Genomic DNA, 14993 nt, shown 5'->3' with positions numbered 1-14993 from the left:
ACCGAATACCGAAATTTTTGTGCTGCACGATATAAATTTTAACCTATACCGCAATATGGGTTTGGCCCCTCCCCCTCGGGAATGAATGAATTATCAGTTGCAGCGATCAATCATATGTGACCTGCGAGCGCTGTTCTGCCCCCCCCCCCCCCCCCCCAATGAATTATTAGCCTAGTGCTGCGCTGTCCCCATCGGGGTACTACTCACATATGTCACCCTGCCATCCGGGCATGCTGGGAGTTGTAGCTTTGCAACATCTGGAGGTCCGCAGGTTGAAGACCACTGCTCTATACTGTATCCCTATGCCTGGGCTGCAAAAGGTACCCAAAATAAACTTTAACTCACCTTCCCCGTCGGTCCGGACCTGCTTCCTAGGGAATGGAACGTCGGACAACCGTCAGCCTATCACCGACCGCAGCGATGTTCCGCCTCGGCAGGTGATAGGCTGAGCGCACTGTCATGTAAGAAGCCGGCCAGAGCTCCTTACATGACAGTGCGCTCAGCCTATCACCGGCTGAGGCGGAACATCGCTGCGGCCGGTGATAGGCTTACGGCTGTCCGACGTTCACGTCCCCAGCGTAAGGCCGACCTCGGAACATGCGTTAGTTTATTTTTGTTTACTTTTCGGAGCCCAGGCATAGGAATACAGTATAGAGTGTCAGCACCGGCGGCCGCAACAAACAGGAGGACGAAGAGGCAGCGCTTGTGGGTGATGTGAGTAGTACCCCGATGGGGACAGCACAGCGCTGGGCTAATAATTTTTTATTTTTTTTGTTATATACCGTGGAACCGCCATAAGTTACAAAAATACCGCGACACACATATTTGGTCATACCGCCCAGCCCTAATATAAATATATATATATATATATATATATATATATATATATATATATATATAATATTATACATATATATAATATTATAAATACATATATATATATATATATATATATATAATGTTTATACCCATATGTGTGCAAGTCTTATGCCTGAAGTGCAGTCATTGCAATAACATCAAGCAAGGCCACTTTCTGCTGATATGTTTAATAAGCGTCCATTGAGCCTTATTCTGAACAGAAAAATATTTGGGAGTCACAAACATGGCTTCCGACAGGGAGAATGGCGGCTGTATAGAAGGATCTCGGCAGCTCGTCGGATAGTGAATTCTTTCTCCGATATGAAGGAGATCCTTAGATTCTACAATGTCTATGATGTTTTCGGGTGAATGTTTACCATCCGGCAGCAGCAATTATTCCTCAGGGTTGTGTTAAAACATTGGGCTGGGACAATTGGAAGTGGCCAAAAAAAAATGGAGGTACAGGAAAAGATCACCAAACAACCAAAGACCTAGCAAACCAATGACATAAAAAATTATCCATCCCGGATTCTCCTAATAACAATGCAGCAATGTACAGGTCATGAACACAACTTTTACCACAATGTGTTAACCAGCAAGGCGATAGTACTGCAAATATCTCTTAACAGAACAAGGACAAGTCCAGGAGACATCATCTTCTGTCAGGATGCTAATATCCTATTTCTTGGTTATATCGAGCTGTTCTTTGTTTTAATGAAACAGCTCCCATGTCAGTTGTCAATCAGCATTGCTAGATAGATTTCACTGCAGTATCACGGGACAGCTGGGTGGACATTCAGGGCCGACAGACATTGTGGAACCAATAATGGCGGCCATATTGGTTGTCACCGAAACATCACTAAAGCCAACACCTGCCCGCTTGTGGTCATACTGAAATCACCATAGGTTTGTATGTTCTACCTGCATAACCACAGAGGAGTAGACCTAATATGGTGTGAACCAGCCTAACAAATAGCTAAATGAAAAAATATAACCCTGTAGGACAAATTTATATTCTATGTTTACCATCAAATAAAATTTTAGATGAAAGCAGTGAGCATTGGAGACTTTATACGCTGATCCACACAGTATGAAACCATATCTGGAGAAAATGGTGGACTTCCACTCCTTCCTCATGGTGCTCAAACCATATACCGTAACACCAAATCACTCAACCGATCTGCCAACATGACGAAGAAGATCAGAGCACCCACTAACCAGAACTGTATAAACATCTTTACAAGTCACTGGCTCTGTCTAGAGCTTTTACCTTTACTCTTCCTCAGCAGCAGGATACTGATATGGTCCAAATACTCTGTATAACGTAACTCTACTGAGTTACTACTTCGTATGACGCACAATACTAAAGCACTATTGTAACAGAATGATGTTGTCTGCCTAAAAGTGACCCTGTATATGGCCCGCTGTGGTCAACAGACTCAACACCTGCCTAGCAGCAAGATATTGGTTGACTAATACTCTGCAAGTCTCTTATACCAGTATGATGATTTCTGGGAGTCTATGCTGTTTGATCTAGTTGGTGTCCATTTATGACCAGGATGACTCGTTGACTAGAAGACTACCAAGGATATTGATTGATGTATAGACTGTACCCACATGTGACTAAGATAATCACTGATCACTGTGCCCAAATCTGACTGGGATGACCATTGACTAGTGGACTCTTCCCATTAACAAGCCATAGATTCTCCAATTTTGCCCGTGTCTGTAACGTTGCAAATCATCATCACTGTGGTGGTCTTCAGTTTTCTATGTAGGAATAAGATCCATACTCAACAAGCGTACCGTGACTTGCATGCCCGTGAGCTGCCCAAGATGGAAGCCAACCCTGGAATCCACTCCAAAACAAGAAGTGCTGGAAGGAGTGTTATTATACAAAAAAAGCCATATTTCTGTGGTGTGCAAACCATAAAGCCACACATGGCATTGTAAAGTCAGCTCATTCTATGTGCCACATAACACTACAGTAATGAACTTCACAACAAAACTGTTAAAGCATCAAGAGACATCCAACGTGAAATTGTAGCAATACAAAGAGAACGGACAATCGCGCTTGTTTGCAAACAGTTGTTTTCGGGATTGGGAGGATTGGGGGGGGGGGGTTGTCTGTCCAGGAGCTGGGAAAGTGTGTAGGAAATCTCACCAACGTCTCAGGTCCAAGATGGCTGCAGACTCCTTGTTAACACTTTGTGCTGTGTAATAGGTGTAGGCTTTATAAATAAACCAAGTTGGCCTTAGGTAGACTGGCAACCAAGCCTTCCACTCCCCAGAGACACTGTCAATGTCGTCTCCCACAGTAACACCGGAACGCCTTGGCACTAGGAAATATCAGGCGGGCAGAGAGAATGGCCGCCCGTGCGGTTTCTTTTACTCCACAGTGTCACGGCGGGAGAGACTGAAAAGTCTGTGTGTGGGAAGGGTCTTGAATTGTCTCCATATCCAGTGAGAGGGGCCCATCGGCCCTGATTGTCGGGCGAAGATATACATTTATATATTTATATATATCTATACACGTGGAGGGAGGATTTATTCCTCCCCTATATTTCTTTTAGCATTCCGCCTGGGGTTTTGTTATGCAGAGTCTTTAAGCGATAGAGTCCCAGTCAAAGTCGTCTTGTATATCTTCACTGGGCGGATAACGGAGTACCTGGCGAGTAGGTGGATACATAGCACGTTGAGGATGGCGACCTGCAAGAAGAAAAAGGAACACTTAAAAGAAACCTGTAGTTATATAAAACTTAAAGGGGTCCTCCGCTGCTAGACATCTTATCCCCCATCCAAAGGATAGGGGATAAGATGTCTGATCGCGGGGGTCCCTGCGATCTCCCGCAGCACCCGGCATTTGTTTAGAACAGCCGTGGTTGTGATGTTGTGGCCACTCCCCCTCCATTCATGTCTATGGGAGGGGGCGTGTCGCAGACACGCCCCCTCCCATAGACATGAATGGAGGGGGCATGGCGTAACATCACCAGGGGCGTGGTTGTTCCGTTGCGATCATGGCCTCCGACTCCGACAAAATGTTCACAAAGCTGGAGCACCGGATCATAATAGTGATCCTTGTTTACCACGTGTTTACCACGGGCAGCATGAACCAGATGCAGGGAGTCGGATCATAGAAAACGACTAAAGCCTAGTTTCAAAAAGTCACTAGGACCCGGATACATGCAATACCAGATTCAGACCATGGACAGAGGGGACGCTCTTTCGTGAAGATGGTTTTTGTAATACAACCCTTTTATAAGAAAGTTTTGTTTTTTTAACTCAAACTTAGTTGTTTTATAGAAGCAGAGCAGTAGTTTTAGTATCACTTTATCCTTACCGTAATAGAGTTCAACTCTTCATGCACCTACAGCCTATCAATAGAGCAGTGATGCAGTATAAAGCACTCAGTCTCTGGTCCCAGCTGTGTCCTAGAACCCCTAACACTGAAGATATTACACTTATCCAGTGAATTATATGTATATATTTTTGAAAACCACAACTAAATATCCCCTTATTTTCTAGATTACTAGACAGAGCATTATCTGTACCCAGATAGTGTTAAAGGGGTATTATTTTTTTTTAATATCAACTGGCTCCAGAAAGTTAAACAGATTTGTAAATTACTTCTACAAAAAAAATCTTAATCCTTTCAATAATTATCACCTGCTGAAGTTGAGTCGTTCTTTTCTGTCTGGCAACAGTGCTCTCTGCTGACATCTCTGCTTGTCTCGGGAACTGCACAGAGTAGAAGAGGTTTGCTATGGGGATTTGCTTCTAAACTGGGCGGTTCCTGAGACATGTGTCATCAGAGAGCACTTTGACAGAAAAGAACAACTCAACTTCAGAATAAGTACTGAAAGGATTAAGTTTTTTTTAATAGAAGTCATTTACAAATCTGTTTAACTTTCTGGAGCCAGTTGATATATAAAATAAAATTTTTTCCTGGATAACCCCTTTAAGTTTTTTTTATTTATTTATTATTATTTTTTTAAAGTAAGCCTTACCTGGCTGGCTGTATGTTGGGGGGGCCTGGGTTTGGATGGGATACCCAGGGGGCGCAGTGAAATTGTGACCACAGGATACTGGAGGCTGCTGGCTCTGCCCATAGGAGGTAACTGGAAGCAAAAAGAAAATACGTTTTAGTGGCTGTTATATACTCTGTAATACATAAGAAATAAAGTCCAATAAAAGTATGTGAGAGAATTCCTGGGACCTCTACAGCGTTATGAAAGGTGTCCTAAAAAGGCCCCGTTTACATGCAGTATGTTCACCCCCCGCGATCTCCGTGCAGCACCCGCATTCTATGCCAGGCTGCTGCTCCAGTCTCGGAAACCTCTGTGTTTCCGGGACCAGAGATGTGACGCCATGGCCCCCTTGTGACGTGATGCCACACCCCCTCCCATAGACATGAATGGAGGGGGAGTGGCGTGATGTCACATCTCCAGTCTTGGAAACACAGTGGTTTCTGAGACTGGAGTAGCAACCCGGCTGATCCCAGCGGCCGGCCCCCCACGATCAGACATCTTTTATTTATTTTTTCCTCTCTCTTTTTCTGTCGGGGAGTAGTAATAAGCAGCTGTTTGCAGCCACCTAGTCCTTTGCATTCACTTCCAGGCAGTGCAACAGAGAGGAGGTAACTATAAAAGCAAGTACAATAAGCGATTTTGTGAGCTAGCGATCGTGTGAAAGGATACAAGTGGGTGTAAGTATAAAAGTGAATGGGACTTTAAATTCAGAGAGTTTAATTGAAATTTTTGCCTCTGTTTTTTACTGTTTATTTTTACAATCCCCAAAACCAAGATGGCCTCCAGGTTGGATAATGCAGTCCAGTGTACATCTTGCATGCTGTATGCAAACAGCAGTTTGAGGGTGCATATTGTTGTGCAGGATGTGTGCGAGTTGTTCATTTGGAAGCCCAGATTCTGGATCTAGAGGAGCAACTGGCAACACTGAGAAGCATTGACAACTTGGTGAGGAGTCTCCTGCTCACTGAACAAGTACTCTCTGGGGTAGAGGTGGGGGAGGATAGTGGGACGGAGGTGCAGGACAGTCAGGCAGTTAGCTGGGTTACAGTTAGAAAATGGTGTAGAGGGAAAAGTGTCAGGGATGCTAGTCCTGAACTGGCACACCCCAACAAGTTTGCCCGCTTGGCAGATGAGGGGGATGCCATTTCAGAGCTAGCAGTATTGCAGCAGGACTCTGCCTCTGACTGCCAGGGGGTGTCTGCTCCAGTAAGGAGAGAGGAGTGCAGGGCAGCCCAGACAGGTACTGGTAGTGGGGGACTCAATTATTAGGGGGATAGACAGGGCGATCTGTTACAAAGACTGGGATCGCCGAACAGTGTGTTGTCTGCCTGGCGCTTAAGTTCGGCACATCGCGAATCGGGTTGACAGGTTGCTGGGTGGGGCTGGAGAGGACCCAGTGGTCATGGCTCATATTGGCACCTATGACAAAGTAAGAGGTAGGTGGAGTGTCCTTAAAAATGATTTCAGGGACTTGGGCCGCAAGCTTAAGGCAAGGACCTCCAAGGTAGTATTTTCTGGAATATTACCTGTACCACGAGCCGCACCAGAGAGGCAGCGGGAGATTAGGGAGGTAAACAAGTGGCTCAGAAGCTGGTCCCTCATTCCTGCACCAGCTTCAGATGTACCGGGGGGGGGGGGGGGGGGGGGTGTTAGAATAGTTAATAGGGATAGGCTTCATAGAAAAAAAAAACATACACCATTGAATTGCATGTTGACTAATGCCAGAAGTCTGTCCAATAAAACTGACAAACTGGAGTGGTTGATGTCTGAGGAGAATTATGACATAGTGGATATATCAGAGACTTGGCTGGTTGGCTGGACGATAGCTGTGACTGGGCGTCCACATACAGGGTTATAGTCTATTCAGGAAGGATCGGACAAAACGGAAAGGGGGAGGAGTCTGTCTTTGTGTAATGTCCAGTCTGAAGGATGCACTACGGGAGGATACATGGGAGGGAGAAATATATCGAGATAAAAATAATAAAATTCTGGTAGGGGGTTTGTTAAAAGCCACCAAACATAATGGAAGAGGCAGAAGATCAATTACTGAGGCAAATAAACAAAGCAGCAAATCAAAATGATGTGATAATAATGGGGACTTTAACTATCCTGATATAAACTGAGAGACTGAGACCTGTGAATCTCATAAAGGAAACAGGTTTCTGACTATAACTAAAGACAATTATCTGTCCCAAATGGTGCAGGGCCCGACCAGAGGGGGCGCCCTACTAGACTTAATATTAGCCAACAGACCTGACAGAGTAACTAATGTGCAGGTAGAAGGACACCTGGGAAATAGTGATCATAATATAATACATTATGACTTGTTCTTCAATAAGGGAATCTCTCGAGGGGCCACAAAAACAATGAACTTTAGGAAGGCAAAGTTCGATCAACTCAGAGAAGCCCTTAACAATATAAAATGGGATAATGTCCTCAAAAACAAGAATACTGACACTAAATGGGAGACTTTTAAAAATATCTTAAATTTTAACTGTAAGATGTATATACCTTAAGGGAATAAAAGGGTCAGAAATAGGAGAAAACCAAAATGGGTGAACAAAAATGTTAAGGGGACAAATGACAAAAATAAAGCATTTAAACTTCTAAAACAAGACGACAGGGAAAAAGCATTAACCCCTTGCCGCAAATGGACGTTCATTATCGTCCACTTGCGGCTCCCAAGGTATGATGCGAGCTCAGCAGGTGATAGACAACCAGGACCCATGGCTAATGCCGGACATCACCGATCGGGCTGATGTCCGGCATTAAACCTTTAGACGCAGCGATCAAACTTGATTGCCGCATCTAAAACGAAAGTAAACTTTGCCGGTTAGCTCAGTGGTGCTGTTTGGTACTGTTGCGGTGAAATCACGGCGTCCCGAACAGTTCGCAGGACGCGAGGAGGATCCCTACCTGCCTCCTCACTGTCCGATTGCCCAATGACTGCTCCGTGCCTGAGATCCAGACAGGAGCAGTCGTGCAGCGATAACACTGATCAATGCTATGCTATTGCATGGCAGTGATCAGTGTAGGAAATCAGTGCGTGCAATGTTATAGTCCCCTATGGGAGCTATAACATTGCAAAAGAAAAAATTTGAAAATAAAGTGTTAATAAATGTGATTTAACCCCTTCCCTAATAAAAGCTTGAATCACCCCCCTTTTCTCATTTAAAATAAAAAAACTGTGTAAATAAAAATAAACATATGTGGTATCACCGCGTGCGCAAATGTCCAAACTATAAAAATATATAGTTAATTAAACCGCACGGTGAATGGTGTACATGTAATAAAATTCCAATGTAGCACATTTTTTGTTACTTTTTATACCATAAAAAAATTTATAAAAAGGGATCAAAAAGTCAGATCAAAACAAAAATGGTACTGATAAAAACTTCAGATCACTGCGCAAAAAATGAGCCCTCATACTGCCCCTTATACGGAAAAACATAAAAAAGTTATAGGGGTCAGAATAGGACATTTTTCAACGTATTCATTTTGGTGCATGTAGTTGTAATTTATTTTTTTTGTTGGAAAATAAAATTAAACCTATATAAATTGGGTATCCTTGCCACCGTATGGACCTACAGAATAAATATAAGGTGCAATTTTTACCGAAAACTGCACTGCGTAGAAACGGAAGCCGCTAAAAATTGCAAAATGGCTTTTTTAATTTTATTTTGTCTGACAATTGTTTTCTGGTTTTGCCGTAGATTTTGTGCGGAAATTATTAATGGTATTACATAGTAAAATTGTTGGCGCAAAGAACAAGCCCATCATATGGATTTTTAGGTGAAAAATTGAAAGTGTTATGATTTTTAGAAGGTGAGGGGAAAAAAAGTGCAAAAATGAAAAATCACCAAAGAGGGAAGGGGTTAAAAAGATATAGAGAAAAAAGTAGAATATGTAAAAAAACTGTTAAAAGCCGCAAAAGTAGAGACAGAAAGACTCAATGCCAAAGAGAGTAAAACTAACCCCAAAATGTTCTTTAACTATATAAATAACAAAAAGGTTAAAAATGAATGTGGTGGCCCTTTAAAAAATGATGTGGAAGAAATTATAAATGGGGATCAGGAAAAATCTAATATATTAAACAAATTCTTCTTCACTGTATTCACTGAAGAAAATAAAATGGCAGGTGAAATAGAGCGAGATATGGTAAACTCCCCAGTACAGGTCACCTGTCTAACCCAGGAAGAAGTACAGGTCACCTGTCTAACCCAGGAAGAAGTACAGTGCCGCCTACAAAAAATCTAAATAGACAAATCGCCTGGTCCAGATGGCATTCACCCCCATGTTCTAAAGGAATTAAGTAATGTAATAGACAGACCCCTATTTTTAATATTCAAGGACTCTATAGTGACAGGGACTGTTCCCCAGGACTGACGCATGGCAAATGTCGTGCCAATATTTAAAAAGGGGTCAAATAGCGACCCTGGGAATTATAGGCCTGTTAGTTTAACCTCCTTTGTATTTAAATTGTATGAGGGTTTTCTAAGAGATGCTATTTTGGAATATCTTGATAAAAATAAAAGTATGACTCCATATCAGCATGGATTTATGAGGGATCGGTCCTGTCAAACTAACCTGATCAGCTTTTATGAGGAGGTGAGCTCCAGACTGGACCAGGGGCAATCGCTGGATGTCGTATATCTGGATTTTTCCAAAGCATTTGATACGGTGCCACATAAAAGGTTGGTGCATAAAATGAGAAGGATGGGGCTGGGGGAGAATGTGTGTAAGTGGGTAAGTAACTGGCTCAGTGATAGGAAACAGAGGGTGGTTATTAATGGTACTTATTCTGATTGGGTGACTGTTACTAGTGGGGACCACAGGGGTCAGTTTTGGGTCCTATTCTATTAAATATGTTCATTATTTATATATTCAGACCTTGTAGAGGGGTTGAATAGTAAAGTATCAATCTTTGCAGATTATACAAAACTCTGTAAAGCAGTTAACACAATAGAGGACAGTGCACTGTGTATAGTAGATGACACAATAGAGGACAGTGCACTGTTACAAATGGATCTGGATAGGTTGGAGGTTTGGGCTGGGAAGTGGCAGATGAGGTTCAACACTGATAAATGTAAGGTAATGCACATGGGGAGGAAAAATCTGGGCTGGGATTATGTATTAAAGGGAGAACACTTGGGACGACTGACATGGAAAAGGACTTAGGAGTCTTAGTTAATAGTAAATTTAGCTGTAGTAACCAGTGTCGGGCAACTGCTGCCAAGGCAAATAAAATCATGGGGTGCATCAATAGGGGCATAGATGCCCACAACAAGGAAATAATTCTACCACTGTACAAATCACTAGTCAGACCACACATAGAATACTGTGTACAGTACTGGTCAGAGCACACATAGAATACTGTGTACAGTACTGGTCAGACCACACATAGAATACTGTGTACAGTACTGGTCAGACCACACATAGAATACTGTGTACAGTACTGGTCAGACCACACATAGAATACTGTGTACAGTACTGGGCACCAGTGTACAAGAAAGATATAGTGGAGCTGGAGAGGGTTCAAAGAGGGGCAACCAGGGTAATATGGGGAATGGGAGGACTACAGTATCCAGAAAGATTATCAGAATTAGGGTTATTTAGTTTAGAAAAAAGAAGACTTAGAGGCGACCTAATAACTCTGTATAAATATATCAGGGGGCCGTACAGAGATCTCTCCCATGATCTATTTATATCCAGGACTGTATCTATAACAAGGGGGCATCCTCTACGTCTAGAGGAAAGAAGGTTTCTACACCAGAACAGATGGGGGTTCTTTACTGTAAGAGCAGTGAGACTGTGGAATTCTCTCCCGGAGGAGGTGGTCATGGGGAACTCTGTAAAAGAGTTCAAAAAGGGTCCGGATGCATTTTTGGAGAATAATAACATTGCTGGTTATATATACTAGATTTATAAGGACAGAACGTTGATCCAGGGATTTATTCTGATGCCATATTTGGAGTCGGGAAGGAATTTTTACTTTTAGTATGAGTTTTTTTTTGCCTTCCTCTGGATCAACCATGGTCCCAAACTCCTAAGTGTGTACCATAGTGGTAGATCATGCGCTGCTATGGGGCCAGTGGAGAGAGGGGGCACTGTCCTTTTCCTTGTTCCTTTTTCTATTGGTAAAAACTGTACGGAACTCCTCTCTCCAGGGAACTGCAATGGCAGCAAATTATTGGAGGAGGTACTGACCAATGGGTCATGGAAAGGAAAATAAATACCAGACCCTTCTGTCCTTAGGGGAAAATCAGATGCCTTAATAGGAGGCCCATTTGGATATTTGCCATGGTGCACCCTTCTTCTATGTACACAACTGCACGAACACATATTGTTAAAAATCTGAACAGGGTTAAGAGTAGTTCCTTAATATTCCCGCAGAAAATCCCTTCTATCATACCATTTATATACGGACTGCACCTACATGTCCCGGTTCCTTGTTTGGTCCCTGTACCTGCTTCTAAGGGAGAACCACTCCATGAATTTTAATATTGGTTCCTGTGGAGTGATCGTAGGTAAGGAATCCTCACTGTGACTACATCTGCCATTGCTTATACCAGGGTTGCCAGGTACAGTCACCTGTTCTAATACTTGGAGGCTTCTCCAGGCTGTAGTGGGGTAAAGCAGTGTTAAAGTGGTACTCCGGTAGAAAACTTTTTTTTTTATTTAATGAACTGGTGCCAGAAAGTTAAACAGATTTGTAAATTACATCTATTTAAAAATCTTAAAGGGGTATTCCAGGCCAAAACTTTTTTTTATATATCAACTGGCTCCGGAAAGTTAAACAGATTTGTAAATCACTTCTATTAAAAAATCTTAATCCTTCCAATAGTTATTAGCTTCTGAAGTTGAGTTGTTGTTTTCTGTCCAACTGCTCTCTGATGACTCACGTCCCGGGAGCTGTGCAGTTCCTATGGGGATATTCTCCCATCATGCACAGCTCCCGGGACGTGACATCATCATTGAGCAGTTAGACAGAAAACTTCAGAAGCTAATAACTATTGGAAGGATTAAGATTTTTTAATAGAAGTAATTTACAAATTTCCAGAGCCAGTTGATGTATATAAAAAAAGGTTTTGCCTTGAATACCCCTTTAATCCTTTCAGTACTTATTAGCAGCTGTATGCTACAGAGGATTCTTTTCTTTTTTAATTTCTTTTTTGTCTTGTCCACAGTGCTCTGCTGACACCTCTGTCCTTGTCAGGAACTGTCCAGAGCAACATAAGTTTGCTATGGGGATTTTCTCCTGCTCTGGACAGGTGTCAGCAGAGAGCACTGTGGACAAGACAAAAAAAGAATAGAATTTCCTCTGTAGCATGCAGCAGCTAATAAGTACTGGACGGGTAAAGATTTTTTTTTTAATAAAAGTAATTTACAAATCTGTTTAACTTTCTGGCACCAGTTGATTAAAAAAAAAAAATAATAAATATTTTCCACTGGAGTACCCCTTTAAAGCTATCCGCCTCTATTACTCCCTACCTCCCCCCGCCCCCCCCATGCGGAGCACACTCTTTAAAAAAAGGGGACCCCACTACTTTATCCTTCTAGTTAGTCCCTAGATTACACTAAACTAGCAGTAGGCATAAGGTGAAAATAATATCCCAACGTGTTTTTATCTAAATCCAAGATTTTCGTGGGACAAAAAAATTATTATAGCCACTGTGTATGAAATCCTACATGGGTCACATTACCTCTTACTATATATTTACCCAACAGTTTGATTTGAATTTCAATTATTTTTGTCCCCTGAGGAAATCTCCAATTGGGATGAAAAACATGTTGGGACATTATTTTTCTTACTTTATGGCTACTACTAGTCTAGGGTAATCTAGGGACACTGTAGAGGAATAAAGTGGTGGCGTAGCCCTGTTTAAGATGAGAACTCCATGTTTTTTTGCAGTCACTGGGGTAGACTGCCCATTTTTTTTTTTTAAATTCGATTTTTGTAACTTTTTGTATTTATAATTGGAAAAGTTACTTTTTAGGAGAATACTTCTATAAGATCTCTTGTTGGGATGCCCTAAGCCCTCTCTATTCCTTCATACAGTGGCTTGTCCCTCCCCACCAATTCCTACCTGCCATGGTATGACCTGGCTTTGCTCCTTGGAGTGCACAGGCACTGCTGGTGGTGGGGGGCATGCACTGGGCCTGGCAGGCGGCTACTTGTCCATGTGAGGATCCGGGAGGCAGGAGTCCGGTGTGACTAAGCAGATGACTTAAGGAATCGCACAGGCTGGCGATGTGATGTTGATCCAGGCTCCAGTTCTTTAATTCTGCCTGACGTAGACTCTCCATGAGGTCTGGCAAGAAGAGACATCAAATTATGGCGTGCTCGCTTTAGAGCAGTGTTTCCTAACCAGTGTGCCTCCAGCTGTTGCAAAACTACAAATCCCAGCATGCCCGGACAGCCTTTGGCTGTCCGGGCATGCTGGGATTTGTAGTTTTGCAAAAGCTGGAGGCAGACTGATTGGGAAACACTGCTTTAGAGCCTATATCCACTTTAGGAAATTGTTTTGCATTTTGATAATATAGGGTTTCTATAATCCTTAGTTAAAGGGGTACTCCGGTGAAAAACTTTTTTATTTTTTTTATTTTTTCTTTTTAAATCAACTGGTGCCAGAAAGTTAAACAGATTTGTAAATGACTTCTATTAAAAAATCTTAATCCTTCCTGTACATATTAGCTGCTGAATACTACAGTGGAAATTCTTTTCTGTTTGAAACACAGAGCTCTCTGCTGTCATCACGAGCACAGTGCTCTCTGATGACATCTCTGTCCATTTTATGAACTGTCCAGAGTGAAAGCAAATCCCCATAGCAAACATATGCTGCTCTGGACAGTTCTTAAAATGCACAGAGGTGTCAGCAGAGAGCACTGTGGTCATGATGTCAGGAGATAGCTCTGTGTTTCAAAAAGAAAAGAATTTCCACTGTAGTATTCAGCAGCTAATAAGTACAAGAAGGATTAAGATTTTCTTAATGAAGTAATTTACACATTTGTTTAACTTTCTGGCACCAGTTGATTTAAAAAAAAAAAAAAAAGTTTTTCACCGGAGTACCCCATTAAAGGGGTACTCCCGTGGAAAACTTTTTTTTTTTTAAATCAACTTGTGCCAGAAAGTTAAACAGATTTGTAAATTACTTCATTAAGAAAATCTTCCAATACATTTTAGGGGCTGTATACTACAGAGGAAATGCTTTTCTTTTTGGATTTCTCTGATGTCACGACTAGAGATGAGCGAACTTACAGTAAATTTGATTCGTCTCGAACTTCTCGGCTCGGCAGTTGATGACTTTTCCTGCATAAATTAGTTCAGCTTTCCGGTGGGCTGGAAAAGGTGGATACAGTCCTAGGAGACTCTTTCCTAGGACTGTATCCACCTTTTCCAGCCCACCGGAAAGCTGAACTCATTTATGCAGGAAAAGTCAGCAACCGCCGAGCTGAGAAGTTCGTGACGAATCAAATTTACTGTAAGTTCTCTCATCTCTAGTCACGACCACAGTTCTCTCTGCTGACCTCTGCTTTCCATTTTAGGGACTGTCCAGAGCAGCATATGTTTGCTATGGGGATTTTTTTTCCTGCTCTAGACAGTTCCAAAAATGGACAGAGGTGTCAGTAGAGAGCACTGTGGTCATGACATCAGAGAAATCCAAAAAGAAAAGCATTTCTTTTGTAGTATACAGCCCGTAAAAAGTACTGGAAGGATTAAGATTTTTTTTATAGAAGTAATTTACAAATCTGTTTAACTTTCTGGCACCAGTTGATTTAAAAAAAAAAAAAAAAAAAGGTTTCCATGGGAGTACCGCTTTAACGTGGTACTCCCCTGGAAAACATTTTTTTTTTTTTTTTTAATCAACTGGTGCCAGAAAGTTAAACAGATTTGTAAATTACTTCTATTTAAAAAAATGTTATCCTTCCAGTGCTTATCAGCTGCTGTTTACTCCAGAGGAAGTTAAGTTGTTCTTTCCAGTCTGACCACAGTGCTCTCTGCTGACACCTTTGTCCATGTCAGGAACTGTCCAGAGTAGGAGCGAATCCCCATAGCAAACCTATCCTGCTCTGGACAGTTCCTGATATCTAGAGAGGTGGCAGACA

The 14993-nt window shown here is 42.1% G+C and overlaps 1 protein-coding gene across 3 annotated transcripts in view; it reads right to left on the bottom strand.

Moving 5' to 3' along the window:
• Positions 1 to 1015: 1015 nt before the first annotated feature.
• FOXJ2 (forkhead box J2) overlaps positions 1016 to 14993 on the bottom strand; it is a 50087-nt gene continuing 36109 nt past the window's right edge. For 2 of the 3 annotated variants that reach the window (XM_056529082.1, XM_056529080.1), the window contains exons 9-11: positions 12974 to 13198; positions 4866 to 4976; positions 1016 to 3567 (exon numbers count right to left, since the gene is read on the bottom strand). In XM_056529082.1, coding sequence (XP_056385057.1) covers positions 3464 to 3567; positions 4866 to 4976; positions 12974 to 13198 — 440 coding nt within the window. In that variant the 3' untranslated portion in view covers positions 1016 to 3463. The remainder of the gene's footprint in view (positions 3568 to 4865; positions 4977 to 12973; positions 13199 to 14993) is intronic. The other variant, XM_056529081.1, reaches the window with a different exon arrangement.

The sequence above is a fragment of the Hyla sarda genome, chromosome 7 (assembly GCF_029499605.1).
Source record: "Hyla sarda isolate aHylSar1 chromosome 7, aHylSar1.hap1, whole genome shotgun sequence".
NCBI lineage: Eukaryota > Metazoa > Chordata > Amphibia > Anura > Hylidae > Hyla > Hyla sarda.
The sequence above is the reverse complement of the archived record's forward strand: the minus strand, read 5'-3'. Positions and strand labels throughout refer to the sequence as shown.